Source organism: Podarcis bocagei (genome assembly GCF_964188305.1).
Source record: "Podarcis bocagei genome assembly, chromosome: 2".
Classification (NCBI taxonomy): Eukaryota; Metazoa; Chordata; class Lepidosauria; order Squamata; family Lacertidae; genus Podarcis; species Podarcis bocagei.
In genome coordinates this window covers 56,417,143-56,431,161 of record NC_138126.1, presented here as the reverse complement: position 1 = coordinate 56,431,161, position 14,019 = coordinate 56,417,143, and the positions used below count along the sequence as shown (strand labels likewise).

At 41.5% G+C, this 14,019-nt stretch overlaps 1 protein-coding gene across 1 annotated transcript in view; it reads right to left on the bottom strand.

The window, feature by feature from the left end:
- NT5DC2 (5'-nucleotidase domain containing 2) overlaps window positions 1-12,793 on the bottom strand; it is a 29,106-nt gene extending 16,313 nt beyond the window's left edge. Inside the window, exons 1-5 of the mRNA XM_081185153.1 lie at window positions 12,158-12,793; window positions 7,340-7,524; window positions 5,722-5,796; window positions 3,133-3,188; window positions 1,146-1,239 (exon numbers count right to left, since the gene is read on the bottom strand). Of these exons, the coding sequence (XP_081041279.1) occupies window positions 1,146-1,239; window positions 3,133-3,188; window positions 5,722-5,796; window positions 7,340-7,524; window positions 12,158-12,488 (741 nt within the window). The 5' untranslated portion in view covers window positions 12,489-12,793. The remainder of the gene's footprint in view (window positions 1-1,145; window positions 1,240-3,132; window positions 3,189-5,721; window positions 5,797-7,339; window positions 7,525-12,157) is intronic.
- Between the last annotated feature and the right edge of the window lie 1,226 nt (window positions 12,794-14,019).

The window sequence follows — 14,019 nt, the reverse complement described above, 5'->3', positions numbered from 1 at the left end:
TCTTGTTCTGGTGTCCTTCCAACCTTCTGGATCAACTGTGGAGAGGGGGACATGGGAAGACAGGAGGAGTCCTTCTTGGATGAATTTGCTGAGTACAACCCAATGTGTTACATACAAGTATTACTTCTGTTCTAAAGGTGTGTATTGCACGTCTCCCTGCCCAGTGGGAGAAGGACAATGTATTTCAAAAATTGGAACTAGGGAATTGTTCAAATGTTACTTTATCTGTGAACCTTAATGCATAAAAAATGACGAGAAGGAGAGTAAGGCAACACTTGCACCAGAAAAGCCTATGTTTATCTGAAAAGCCTATGTTTATCTCATTGACCTTGAGGAATGAGTACACAAGCCTGAGATTTGCTCATGATTTAGCTGTGCACAGAGATTCAGAGAGTGACGTAGTGTCTGAACTGTCTCCAAGAGTAACACCATTTCTGAATAAATGCAGAGCGTCAAATTACAAGTCTAGAGAAAAATATTTTCTTTTAATAAGTTGCTGTTAAGTCCTTCGAAAAGGAACACTATACAGTGAGTTGGGGTGGCTATCTGGTAGCTTACAGATCCTATCTGGCCATTGAACAACTTCATCTGGTCCTCTGCAGTGCTACTAAATTGCAATAGTGTTGAAAAACAACAACAATCTTAGATTTGAAGGGTTGAAATGGTTGTAAAAACATGCAAGAGATCTAATCTCCATATTAACACCATGGCTGTTGGGGCTTTGTATAAATATGCTGACAGATACCCAGACTTCTGGAATACTCATTGGAACAGCAGAGCCCCAGAGATGACCACTCCCAAGAACGATGAACAGATGCATAAGTACTATGCAAAAATATGAATAATTATTCAGCATTGCTAGTAATAATACTTAAAGTGCTCCCTAGGTGGTCATATCTGGAGTCATCCAGTCAGCCAACAAATTTAAGATTATTTTACAAAAGTCAACCAGACTCACTGTCTCCCTGACAAATTGTTCACATGCTCCTGAAGAAACAGTATGTTTAAACTGGCAAGCGCTGCCTTTTCACACTTGGAAGAAATCACTGGCATTTTCACTTAATTCCTGCATATTGGATTTCTCAGTTATTAAGACGAGCCAAAGCCCCATTTTATTAAATGGTCAATAACGAAGCTTATGGTACCTTGCCGTAAAAGTCACTCATCTGGTATAATGGAATATGCTGGGTCCCGCCATACATTTCAATGACCTCTTCATCAGGCACTGGTTTCAGCCCTCTATAAGCAAGTTAAAAGACTGAATGTCAACCTCAAGTGAGATAAATGCCAGAAAGGAGAAAAAGGACAGACTGGAATTAAAGTCTATTTCTATCACAGCATGGGCCTTTCAGCTGCCCCAGAATCAAAGAAAGCAGAGATTAAACTTTTCACAGGTCATTTATAAATTGGTAGCCAGCTGTGTTCACTTCACTGAGAATCATTTCTGATTGGTTATTCTGTGCAACATTTTTTAAAAAGTTATATAATAGGTATGTGCTTTGGAAGTGCAAATCAACCAACATAGCTCCTCTTGGTTTTATCACCATGTTAATAAAGGTTCACTGTATTCTTTTATGAGGAGTGTTAAATTTCAGGTGCTTCAGCATTGACCCAAGATCCTTCAATGATTCAACTCACTGCATAAAGCAGTAGTGTCTGAATATTATCAAGCATCTTTTGAAGTAGCTTCTGAATCATGCAGGACAGCTTCATATAATGTATAGACAACAAACTAAATAATATTTCTCTGAAGGAAATTAAGGAAACAAAATATAATAATATGATACTGTGTAAAAAATAACAAATGAGACTTAAGTTTTTTTGAGAACAATCAGAAGTTTATTTTATCCTTCTTACTGTCATTTTTTATTTCCTTTTCCTTTTTATTTATTTTTTGTTGTATTTTTCTTTTTCTTGTGTAGTGTTCATGCATAAACAGTAATATGGCAAATTGTTTTCTAAATATGTGTTGAATGTTTAATAAAGATTTATAAAAATTTTGAAACAAAAAACAAAAAAGTAGCTTCAGAATCATACAAGACAGCCTCATGTTTCATTGTTTTTCAGCTGGAATGCTTTTATTACAATTGTATCAAAAGTGACATTGAAAAGGACAAGGTATATGGAGCTAATAGAAGGAACCAGAGAATCTACACACACCAAAGTTATTAACAAAACGAAAGTTGGCTAAACGAAGAATTGAGTCCAAACCCATGTGAGTCTATAGGATACAAAAGGAATTTAAGCTCTCCTCGGCTAAGCCAGTGTTCTTGGTATTGTATCTTAAGAAGTTATTCAGCTGGATTGGACGGTTATGTGGTTGAGACAGCTGGGCAAAGTAATGGGATACCACGACAGTTGCAAGAGAAAGGAGAATAAGTGTCAGTGGAGCCCGGGCACAATGGCAATAATTGCTTCTCCAGGGGAGAATTTCCACTAGACTCTGGTTCAAAGATGGCATAGCTCGTACCTGCTGCCTGCCCCCTCTCCCTGCATTACTCACAAAATTAAAACCTATTCAATCTAACTGGCAGATATGCATGCACAACAGGACATCATTTTTGTGCATTTTGCAAGGCAATAACTACAATCAGTTACTTTTGATAAATAAATAAATGATTAAACATTCACTTCGAACATCATGTTCTGAACTTTTGACTCAGCTCTTAATTGACTGCTACTGGGTTTTCTTTTTTTATGCTCAGAAAGGATCTTTCCACACAACTTCACTAATGAATGTGGCAGTTAAGCATATTTATCAGGGCGGGATGCCAGCTTCCTTTTTTAAACCGTTGATGCAACTTGTGACGTTTCAATTTCTTAGTGAGGGACAGTGAGATAAGGAGAACATCCGACTTCAGTAAGTCTTGCCAGCGTGTTCTGCCTGCACTGACTTAAGTCACAGACCTGGAATTCAATTGTGTAAACAAGAGTTTAATCTCTGCCAATAAAATATAATTAGGCTTTCACTCCTACTACATGTGGCCATTAAAATGCTGCATCAAAGCAACAAGCTTTAATAAGAGCAAACAAAAGGCAACAGATCCAGAAAGAGAATGTACATGTACAGAGTTTGCATTTTAATTTGCCTTATATTCGCATATATTTTAAAAGAGATGGAATTCAACTCACTGATATGCAGTACCCAACTGAACATAGTGGAAAGCATCAATCTTCATCAGAAGGCTCTGAAAGATAAGCAGACCTTTACTGAGAAGATCCTCTGTATATTTTACTCATTCTGCAGAACCTAACATTAAAAGAAGTCAGTCCTACCTAAACTGATCCTCCTATTGTAACGCATTCTTAAATTCCACTCACAGATCGCTAGTCATGCCTTCAGGTGCTACTAAACCCCTCTGTCCCTGCAGAACAAAACCACCACCACACCAAGCACATATAGCAAAATATAAAGCAAGAGCCTTCTACTGGTTACCATTGGGCATGGAGGGAAATTTGGAGGTATTGTAGAAGTTATTCAGAAGAATCCTACGGTTGTTTGGTGACAACCCTGGTCCTGATGGTAAAATGTAACATTTGCAAAAGAGACAGCGCAAGTAAACACACTTTCAACAGAGTGTCTTGAATGGCAGCCTAGCTGTGCTCCGCCTCCAAAGTCACAACAGCCAATAGGATTCCAACTAATTCAAGGACCAATCTGAGCCCCAGCCAGGGAACAGACAGCTCACATAAGACACACAGCATGAAGCCACACTGTCTGGACTCATAGCTAGAGAGCAAAGAGCACACATATGGGAATTTGGTTATGGAGAACTCGGCATACACTCCTACCCAGCAGCTTAAGGGCAGGGAGGAGACAGGTAGGTGAGGATCACTTGTCTTCTCACCCCCCTTAAGGAGGAACTTTGCTTCAGAATTACACACAGCCACTGGGAACTTTAATTCCACTTCTGCAGTTATGAGTGAAAGGGCAAGGCACTCCACACATGTAAGCAAGGGAAGGGGAAACCGAGGAGGAAACCATGTCTCAAAGCATAACTCTAAAGGCACCATCCATTCCTCCTCACTGAACACAACATAGAAATAAATGGGCATGCAGAACATTCAAAACACTTACGTGCTTCAGGTTCCCCCTGTTTGAACAGTGTACTTGCTAAATAAACTTTTCATACTCAGCAGATTGGCACATAACTGCACGTTTGCCAAGAGGGCTCCTGTTGGCAACAACTCCCTCAATACTCAAACATATACTATGCAATTATCAGCAAAGGACACTGGGAGCACAGGGATCTCTGTTGGAGACTCTGGGCACTTTATTCTGTCTTTTCTCACTGAGGACCAGACATGCATGACTTATTTTTCCTTGCTGGATGGAGGGGTAGGAGGAGGAGAGAATGTGATATAAGCAGAAAAGTGTTCTATGGCAATTCCTTACAATACTGAACTTCAAGTTTTTTAAAAAGAAGTATGTTCAGTGTTAAATCTCTGACCTTGGTAGTTTGGAAGCTATAAAATACTTTCCAAATCCTTTTTTAAAAGTCATCTTCTCTAGCCCCAAGACTCCTCAGCTGAGGGTGATTGATAGTTCTGTGCAAATATCATATGGGTTTCATATATTATTGTGTTCTATGTATTTGACAAGCTAGCTGTCTGGCCCCAGTCCAATGCTTGTTAAGTTGAAACTAATGCCTTGTATGCAGAAGCCAAAAGGATGAAGGAAGGAAATTACACCTGAATAATCCTGGCCCCATAGGAACACCATACTGTTATATTAACCAGGCTTTTATGATATGTTTATTTTTTAATCTTGCTGTCCCATTAAGAACACAGTTGAGCACAACACACATATATCACTTTTTTAGGGTGTATATGAGGAACTTCCATGGGAAACTAGAACAGCACTGTAGAATTGTAGGAGCAATTGTAAATTTGCATGCTATATAATGGGGCTGCCCTGTTTATCTTGTTTTCATCTATGCAGACACTCATGCTTCACATTCCACTGGATTAAAGACTAAAACGCCCAACCTCATAAAATTGCCCAAGTTTCTCTTCTGTTATGTATGTGTGGAAAGACACCCTCCCCCTTTAAAACACACACACACACACACACATATTTATATATGCCAAGTGCATGAAGCAATAATGTGCGCAAGTTAAATGCACACAAGTTGCAAATTACCTGTAGCTACAAGACAAAGTCTGAGGAGCCTTGATAGCTCAGTTGGTTAGAGTGTGGTGCTAACACACCAAGGTTGCAGGATTGATCCCCTTATGGGACAGCTGCATATCCCTGCATGTCAGGGGGTTTGGACTAGATGATCCTCAGGGTCCCTCCCATCTTTACAATTATATGATTTCTAGCATCACTACAACATAACAGTATCTTACATACTATTAACAGTGTTGCCCAGCAAACAAAACAAATCCCTTAATCTTCCCCAGGTATTTTGCTGACAAAGATGTGAAAGAGTCTGTACCAACACCCAGCTTCACCTCCTTGACAATGCAGTGCACTCTGGCAATGCTCCCAAGTCAATGTGTGATTGGTCAAGTCACCCAAAGGGCTGCCTGCCCAAACACTCAAAGTCATTGATAATTACACTTCTTATTCTAAGGGTAGCCATGATTTTTCAGCAGTCATTAGCTCACCATGCACACAGATATTTCCAGTGGGCATACAACTCACAAGCTCCCTTGTTCGTCTCTATGAATACAGCAAGCTAACACATGAACAAAGACTGAAGTTGTATATCTTACCTTGTGGACATCATAGTGAAGCCCTCTTATGGCAAATCCAGGAATGTATTCATATTTTCTGAGTCCTTCTGGGTACTACAAAACATTCCACTAGAAAGCATCAGTATGTTTTGTCTCACAGGGGTGTGTACTACATTATATTCAGGTTTTTTTGTTTATCCAAAGACCAGTAGAAACCCAGAAGACCCAGAATGTTGGACTACAACCTGGGAGACTAAGGTTCAAATTCAAGCTCAGTTACAAAACTCAAAGGATGATCTTGAAACAGTTATTGCCTCTCATTCTCCATCACTCACAGCATTGTTGTGATGATAACATGAAAATTGGGGAACTATGTACATCATTTTTAGCACCTTGCAGAAAGGGAGGATACAAATAACACAATATACAATTAAAATAAAACAGGAGACAATGGCTTGGTTTGAATAAAATACTAACATATGGTTAAATTAGCATTACAAAAATTATTCTCAGTGAGCCTGGACTTGTGCACTCTGCCCTCTAGTGTGACTGTGTGGATGACTTTGGAAGTTTCTGCTTTAGATTACCCACAGTTTAATGTGCCAACCATACACTATACTGTGGTTTAACCTAACTACAGTTAGCTGAAATAAGAGAGATTATTATTAATTATACCGTCCTTCACCCGAGAATCACAGGGAGGTTTACGATATGAAAACACAAAAATACATAACAAAAACAAAAACCCTTACAGTTTAAAAGTCCACAGATTGTTCACTTAGCCAAAGACTAATAAACATAACACAGGTGCCAGGCAAGCCTCCCTGGGGAGAGCACTCCACAAACTATGGTTTGGAGTTGGCTTTAACTAACCGTAGTAAGATTAACCACAGTGTGTCTGGATTCAGACAACATGGCAAGTGGCAATTAATTTAAAATGGAAGTGAAAGCTTTTAAACACCTAGTTGTGACTGTAGGGTGGGGGAGCTTAGTATGTATACACCTTTGACACCTGAGCTTTTTTTGACTGCATGTTCTGTAATTGTTAAGCTTTAAATCTGTTTTTAATGTAATACTTTTCAATTATTGTAACATGATTTGGGCCAAAGTGTGGGCAATAAATTAAAATCATAATCCATTTTTGGGAATGGCTACAAGGGGAAGAGTGGAAGCATTTATTTACCTGTTCAGCTAACTACATTTGCTCTTATGAATTAATCTGGATAAACTGTGGTTAGGGTTAACAAACAATCTTCAAACCATGGTTAATGATCCTTAATCATAGTCAACACTAGCTACAGTTTGTCCAGGTGTGGTCTAAACAAATACCAGTTAGTTTAAAAAAACAGTAAATGTTTCCAGTCTCCTTGTGGCTGTATCAGAGGACATGGGGGGAGTGCAGGGACTCAAGGCTTGTGAATATAATACTAAACACTTGTTTATTATTATTTGTGAACTAAGCTATTATCATACAAAAGGTGTGGAAGAATCTGTTCTTGCTATTTATTTTATAAGCCCCAAACAATCAGTAGAGAATTATGTACACGCTGGTCTAAGGATCGTTTCCATACTGTCCCGTCATGCCCTGCTACAAATCAAGTGGATAACATCAGCATTTGGTAACTAGGCAATAAACAGCAAGAATAAGGTACATTACCTTAAACTGTTCAATTAAGATGTCTCTGGCAGTGTTGAATATCATAGAATGTAACAAATTTGAATATTGCGCTAATGTGTAATCATAATCAAAGCCATAGATCTCCACATCTCCCAGACTGATCTCATTATTTGCATAAATAGCTGCTGGGTTAAGAAGACTGCAGACCCCTGGTGGGAGGAGATCTGGAATAAAATAAAGGGGGGGGGGTAAGAAAAAATAGCCTTTAAGCTTTTGTTCCGATACCATGTAGAGTGAGGATGCTGCCCTGAACTATGAAGTTCCTGTTACTACAGTTTTTAGAGATGCTCCTGTATTTTTATATTCAGCAGACTATATAACTAGAGAATTGTGTTCTTCTCTTTCTTGAGATAGTGCTAGCACCTATTTGCATCACAGTGGAGCTTAACCTGGAAAAATAAGAGTACTCTACAATAATTGTTTCAGGACAGATATGACACATGGCCGCATTGTTCCCAGGGACAATAGGAGGCTCCACAGACAAATGTTTGAACCAGCCCCAAGTTAGAGAAACTCACAACACTTAGGAGTTGGAAATGTAATGCATAGTCGAAAGATGTTTAACACATTTGGTGGAGATGCCTTTTGATAGAAACAAATGGTTGATGACAGGAATTAACATTGATTTTGAACTCTTAAAGACTATGGGCATATGAAGATTCTCTAAGCAGCACAAGTCTAGAAATTCATGTCATTGTTTATGGTATGAAATAGCTTTACTGGTTTTTGCTGAAGAACAGTAAGGTTGCTTGCTGAATTATCTTGAGAAATTGCTTATTTCACCTCATATTTGAATACATATCACAATGCTCTAAGATAGAATGAATAGAATACACATAACAACTGTAGTAGGCTTCATAAAACTTTTTTTAAAAAAAACAAAACAAAACTGTAGTAGACTGCTTGATGAATTTCCAAATTGTTTTAAGCTTGTGGAAGAAATCACATTCACATTTTTTATGTTTAATGTTTCCATGGTGAAATGTGGAATATCTCTCTGAATTTGAAGGGAAAATCTGGATTTCCAAGAGCCCTAAAGTTGTGTGTAGTACTTATAAAATCATCCAATTAGGATCACTAATTTCAGTGTGAAAAATTAAATATTGTTTGGAATAACAAATTATTAGAAACAGTAAAAATTCTCTTCTCTCAATCACGTATTATTCTGAAAATTTTGACCATCACCAGCCCAAAGCCATTTAATATGTGCTTTCCTAGAGAGCCGTAGCTAGGTGATCTTGCGCCCCTGGCAGAACCGTTCAGATTGCGCCCCCTAGCCATGGACAAATTGGCTCTTCTTTCCACCTCTCCTCCATCCCCCCCTCCACCCATTCAATTCACCCTCTATTTAAAACCATTTCTTATGAGGCAATAATTTATATTTATATTTATGAACATATTTTTAGCCAATTTTTGCGGGGGGGGGGGGGATCGCCTGTGCCCCTGCGGGGGCCCACCTTACCCCACTCTAGCTATGGCCCTGCTTTCCTATTCTATATGGATTGATACAATGCTCTATTGATTTGGATAGAATTATGCAAGTTTTTGAATACTAACAGAACCACTTCAATTACTACTGAAGCTAAAAGTATGCCAATGTCCAAATAAATATAGGTTGCCTGATACAAATAAGCTACTTCCTCAAAACACCATGCAGCATTTAGCTTCCCAAAGTAGGGAAAACAAAATGCTGTGAAAGCAGCTAAGCTTAAGCAACACTGAGGACTGAAGGAAGCAAACACTTCATCACACAAGATTTAACACAACACATCAGCTTCACATTCCTAGTGCTCTAAAAAAATATTTGCTCTCCAGCAATTTATTCTAAGTGGCCCTGCTTGATTCCTCAGGACTACTGCTATCTAATGAGAAAACACCCCCCAAGTGGGAACAAGTTAGCTTCCGAAGACATTGCTACCATTAATATGCAAATGGAAACACCACAAGACAACTAACTTCCCAAACTCATCACTACAGATTTGCAGTTGATCCTTAAGTCACACAGCACCCAGGTTAAAAAGGATTAAGACCAAGCTTGTTTTGTTAACTGATGTTTTAGCATATTGTCTTACATTTTTAATATAAGAAGCCAAGTCCATTGTGGGAAAAACAAAGGTTCCAGCAAATCAGACTTATCATAAGCCACGGAAGGCTCAGCAGGAGCACTGGGAGCTTTTCATTTTCTTCTCCCCTTAGCCATGTTTATGCCTTTCACTACCCTCCTTCCCATAGCTCATTTCCATTTCCTCCCTTTCTTTCTCTTTTCCTTTTCCTCCCTCCAGTTTGAACCTTAAAGGCTCCTTCCCACCTACCTCGCTCTCTAACCAACTCCCACAGGTGCCTCTGAACTATGCATGTGGATTACTGTTAGCGTCTATTCAACTAAAATGCTGTTGGGGGGCAGGGCAAGCTGAAGTGCTGAGGGCCACTGGTGGCCTCTGGCCCACTACCTTAAAATGCTGCCTAGTCTGCTTAGAGCAAGAAAGGTAAATGCTTTGAACAGCACTCAGAAACCACCCAGGAACCAGGGGAGCTGTTTCAAAATAGATGCTATCTGCTCCCTGAAACTGATACTTGTCAATAATCTGGCTGTCACATTCTGAATTCCCTCAGCTGAAGTTTGCAAAAGCACTTCAGGAGCAGCCTGAAGCAGAAACCCAATCTAGAAGTTACAAGCATGCATAACAATGGTCAGGGAACTATTCCCCATGAGGTCCCAAAGTTTGGAAATCAGCCAAAGCTGGTTTAAAAAAAAAAAGTCTCCACTGCTCCCAATCCACCATACCAGCACCTTCAGTCAGACTTCAGGCTTAGGGAACTAGCTTGTTGTTACTAGCTCTACTAACTGGAGCCAGGTGTAAAGAATTCTCAGTTCAGCAGTTTGTTTTGGATACCATAATTGAATGGAACTCAGTTCTTCTACAATTTGGGGATGGTCTACCCGCATCCCCAAACTATTCATTTGAGGAGCATAATTTAGGGTCATTCTTAGTTAAACAACTATGAGTGAGAAATCCTTGATAACCTACTTCAGATCACCCAGAGAGCTGTCCAACTCTGTCTTAAGGAGGTATGTAACCCCATTTACAAAGTCTCTCCAAAAGGGATCAGAACATCTGACCCGAGTTTCAGCTTGTTTTGCGCTTATCCAGCTCACCACCAAACTGAATGAAACTATTATCTTGAACCTTTTCATTCCAGGTTCTGGTCTGGTTTCAGGACAGAATTGGCTTTGGTCACCCTGACAGGCAGGGCCAACCCACTACATGATTTTGACACCTTTGGTGGCTCACAAAAAGGTGCCCTCTCCCCACCAGGGAAAAAGGGGTGAAGATTTCCACCAGGAACAAGGGAGGAAATAAATATATACATTGGGATTTGCTGCTCCTGTGGATCCTGCCACCTGAGGTAGTTGGCTCACCTTGCTTTATGGGTGGGCTGGCCCTCCTGATAGGTGACCTTTATTGGAAGAGGGAGAGGGGGAATTGCAGCTCTGTTACTTTTGCTTGATCCCTCAACTTTCAGCTGATGAACACGGGGTGGTAGTTGAAGGCACTGTACTGTATTCGTTCTCTTCCAAGCTGTGGGGTAGGTTCCTGAGAACGGTACTAGGTTATTGCCAGGTGACAGAGATACAATTATGCTGCAGGGTGCAACAAGTATCAAACATACAAATAAACTCAACAGTTTACTTGGATTTTTAAGATTAGAACTTTTGTAAATATTTCAATTCATGACAACTCAACAACATAGACTTCCGTTGTTTAAATTTTATGGGGGGAAATGAAGGTATTGAAAAAATCTTAACATACTGCACCACTTTTAGCAATCTGAAGAGCTGCATGCCCATTATTTAATAGATGGTGATAGTCTATTAATTACAAATTTGAAACTGCCCAACATGACTGATATTGTATCAGCTCATCACGTTGTTATTTATTTTTATGAACGTGCATTTTTAGACTGCAGATTTTCTATGGAAAAATATAGCACTGTAAAATTTTCCACCTCATATCGCTGGGTTTTAGAGTAAATGAATCCGGTATTTTTTTACATCTGTTATCTTGAAATTGTTGTCCCAGCTAGTTTCTTCCACTAGCATTTAACATACTTGGCAATGGTAAACTACTGATTATGACTTTGCCAAGGGGACACTGAGCACGTACCAGAAATACAAAATGGTTTCAGATGTAGACGTTAACAATGCATCATATAGGATATGAAAGGCCCTAAAGTGGGCAGATGAGAACTTAATAATAATCTTATCTATCTATCTATCTATCTATCTATTACAAGAATACAGTAGACTAGATGCTGATATCTAAGTGATTGAAGGAACTCAGCTGTATACTAACATGTGTCCCATATGATCCAACTTGCTTTATGCCCTTCTCATCTGAGCAAACATCTATTCTCAAAAGAGTATTTGAAGCCATTCTAACTTTGGAAGGCTGCGGGTCTAGAAAGTCCTGCTTGCTCTCTACAGTGACAAATGAGTATCTGATGAAACATGTTGGACAAACCAACAAAAGCAATCAGATGGGATTCTGGCCACACAGCTCCCTGGCGAAATTAGAACACAGCTACGGTACTGCACTCCTTTTCATATAAAACCAGGCTGCGAACAGCTTAATCGGAGGGCTGCCAACGGGGCTAACGATTTGCAGTGGGGCAGCTGGGGGAGGAAGCATTGCAATTCATCACCATCAGGTTCCACTTCCACAAATGCATCAGGCAGACAGTCAAATCTCCCATCCCGCGTGGGAAGGCTAATAATAATAATAATATTTTGGTTACCGTAAACCAGCTTTTTCATCTCGTGGTACCTGGCCCAGAGATAGGACTTGGTGTCGACCCCTTCGACGGGGCTGCCCAAAGGGGCAGTGGCTGCATGGCTGGAGTCCCCGGCTCTCTTGACTTTGCCGTTCAAGGAGGGCGGCGGCGGCGGCGGCGAGTGTCCCGCCGACTGGTGCTGGTGGGCCCTCGGCTGGCTGCAGCCAGCGCGCCTGTCTCCGCTGCCTTTGGAGGCGCAGCTGTGAGTGGAAGCGGCAGCGGCCACCAGCTGGAGACCGACTCCGCCGCTCTTCCACACGCTGCCGCCTGCAGCCTTGAGTCCCGCGGCAGCCATGGAGCCTCTCCGGGGCGGCAGGACGTGAGGGGTTAAAAGGGCATAACCTCAGAGAAGCACGAAAAGGCCACCTCAGCCCCTCGCAGTCCCCTGCTCTCTGCTCCGGCCACTGGCCGCGCGACGCGACTTCTACAGCCGCCGCCGCGCAACAGCCAGCCAGCCAATGGAAGCGCAGCCAAGCTGGCCAATCCCTGGCGCCCCATCAGTAGAGACCCCTTGCGAGGAGGAGCAGGCGGCGGGGTCTCCGAACCCAGGCGCTGCGCGGCGACTTGGGATTTGTAGGCTGAGCGAATCTTTTCCTCGCGGCCTCTCTCAGAGTATTCGAGGAGCCAAGGACTACCACACCCGTGAGCCCTTTCGCCCGCCCCGCTGGAAGGCATTTAAATCATTCAGTGCGGCGATGTTTTCCAAAAGACTGCGCGCTTGACGATTGTGTTGCGCTGCGCTTCTTGCCGTGGGGAAGAGGGAGGCTTGGGCTACGGTTTCTATTCGTCGTCTTCTTTTCCTCGCTTAGTTGTTTCTGCCTGTCTGGAGAAAGAGGGGACGTCTATTCGTTAGAGGAGCTCTTAGTGAAATAAATGGATGGGGGGGGGGGAGAAGAGAGAAGGGAATTACTCCTCCACGCTAAGCCTTTTTATTCAGAAATAAGTTCCATTGCTTTCATATTCTCCTTTTACAGATAGGTAGCCGTGTTGGTCTGCCATAGTCAAAATAAAAAAATTCCTTCCAGTAGCACCTTTAAGACCAACTAAGTTAGTTCTTGGTATGAGCTTTCGTGTGCATGCACACTTCTTCAGATACACTGAAACAGAAGTTGCCAGATCCTTCTATATAGTGAGAAGGTGGGGAGGGGTATTACTCAGAAGGGTGGTGGGAATGGGAGATTGCTCATCTCAGCTATCTGCCAATCTCCCATTCCCACCACCCTTCTGAGTAATACCCCTCCCCACCTTCTCACTATATAGAAGGATCTGGCAACTTCTGTTTCAGTGTATCTGAAGAAGTGTGCATGCACACGAAAGCTCATACCAAGAACTAACTTAGTTGGTCTTTAAGGTGCTACTGGAAGGAATTTTTTTATATTCTCCTTTGTATTCTTACCAAGGAATAAGCGCCACAGGGCTTCTATGAGCCCATTGAGATTTGGCGTGAGGGGTCAGTATGCTGATGACACTCGGTTCTCTTTGTCTCTGTCTAGTGTAAGGGTGGTCCTGCAGGTATGAGACCGGTGTTTGCATTCTGTAATGGGCTGGACAAGGCCAAGAAACTGAACTGGTGTTCTGAGGTGCTTTGCGTAAGTGGTGCGCAGTCTGTTCTTTGGGAAGGTTGCACTCCCTTTGAAAGAGCAGGAGTGTAGTGGTGGAGCGTGGAGGCAGGTATTCTTGGATCCAACATTGTCACCTCAGGCCCAGGTGCTTCCAGTGGCATGGAAGGCCTTTTTCCAGCTTTGACTGGTTGGCAAACTACAACTGTAACTGAACGGATTACTGTAATGGGCTGTTCGTGGTGCTGACTTTGAAGACAAGCTGAA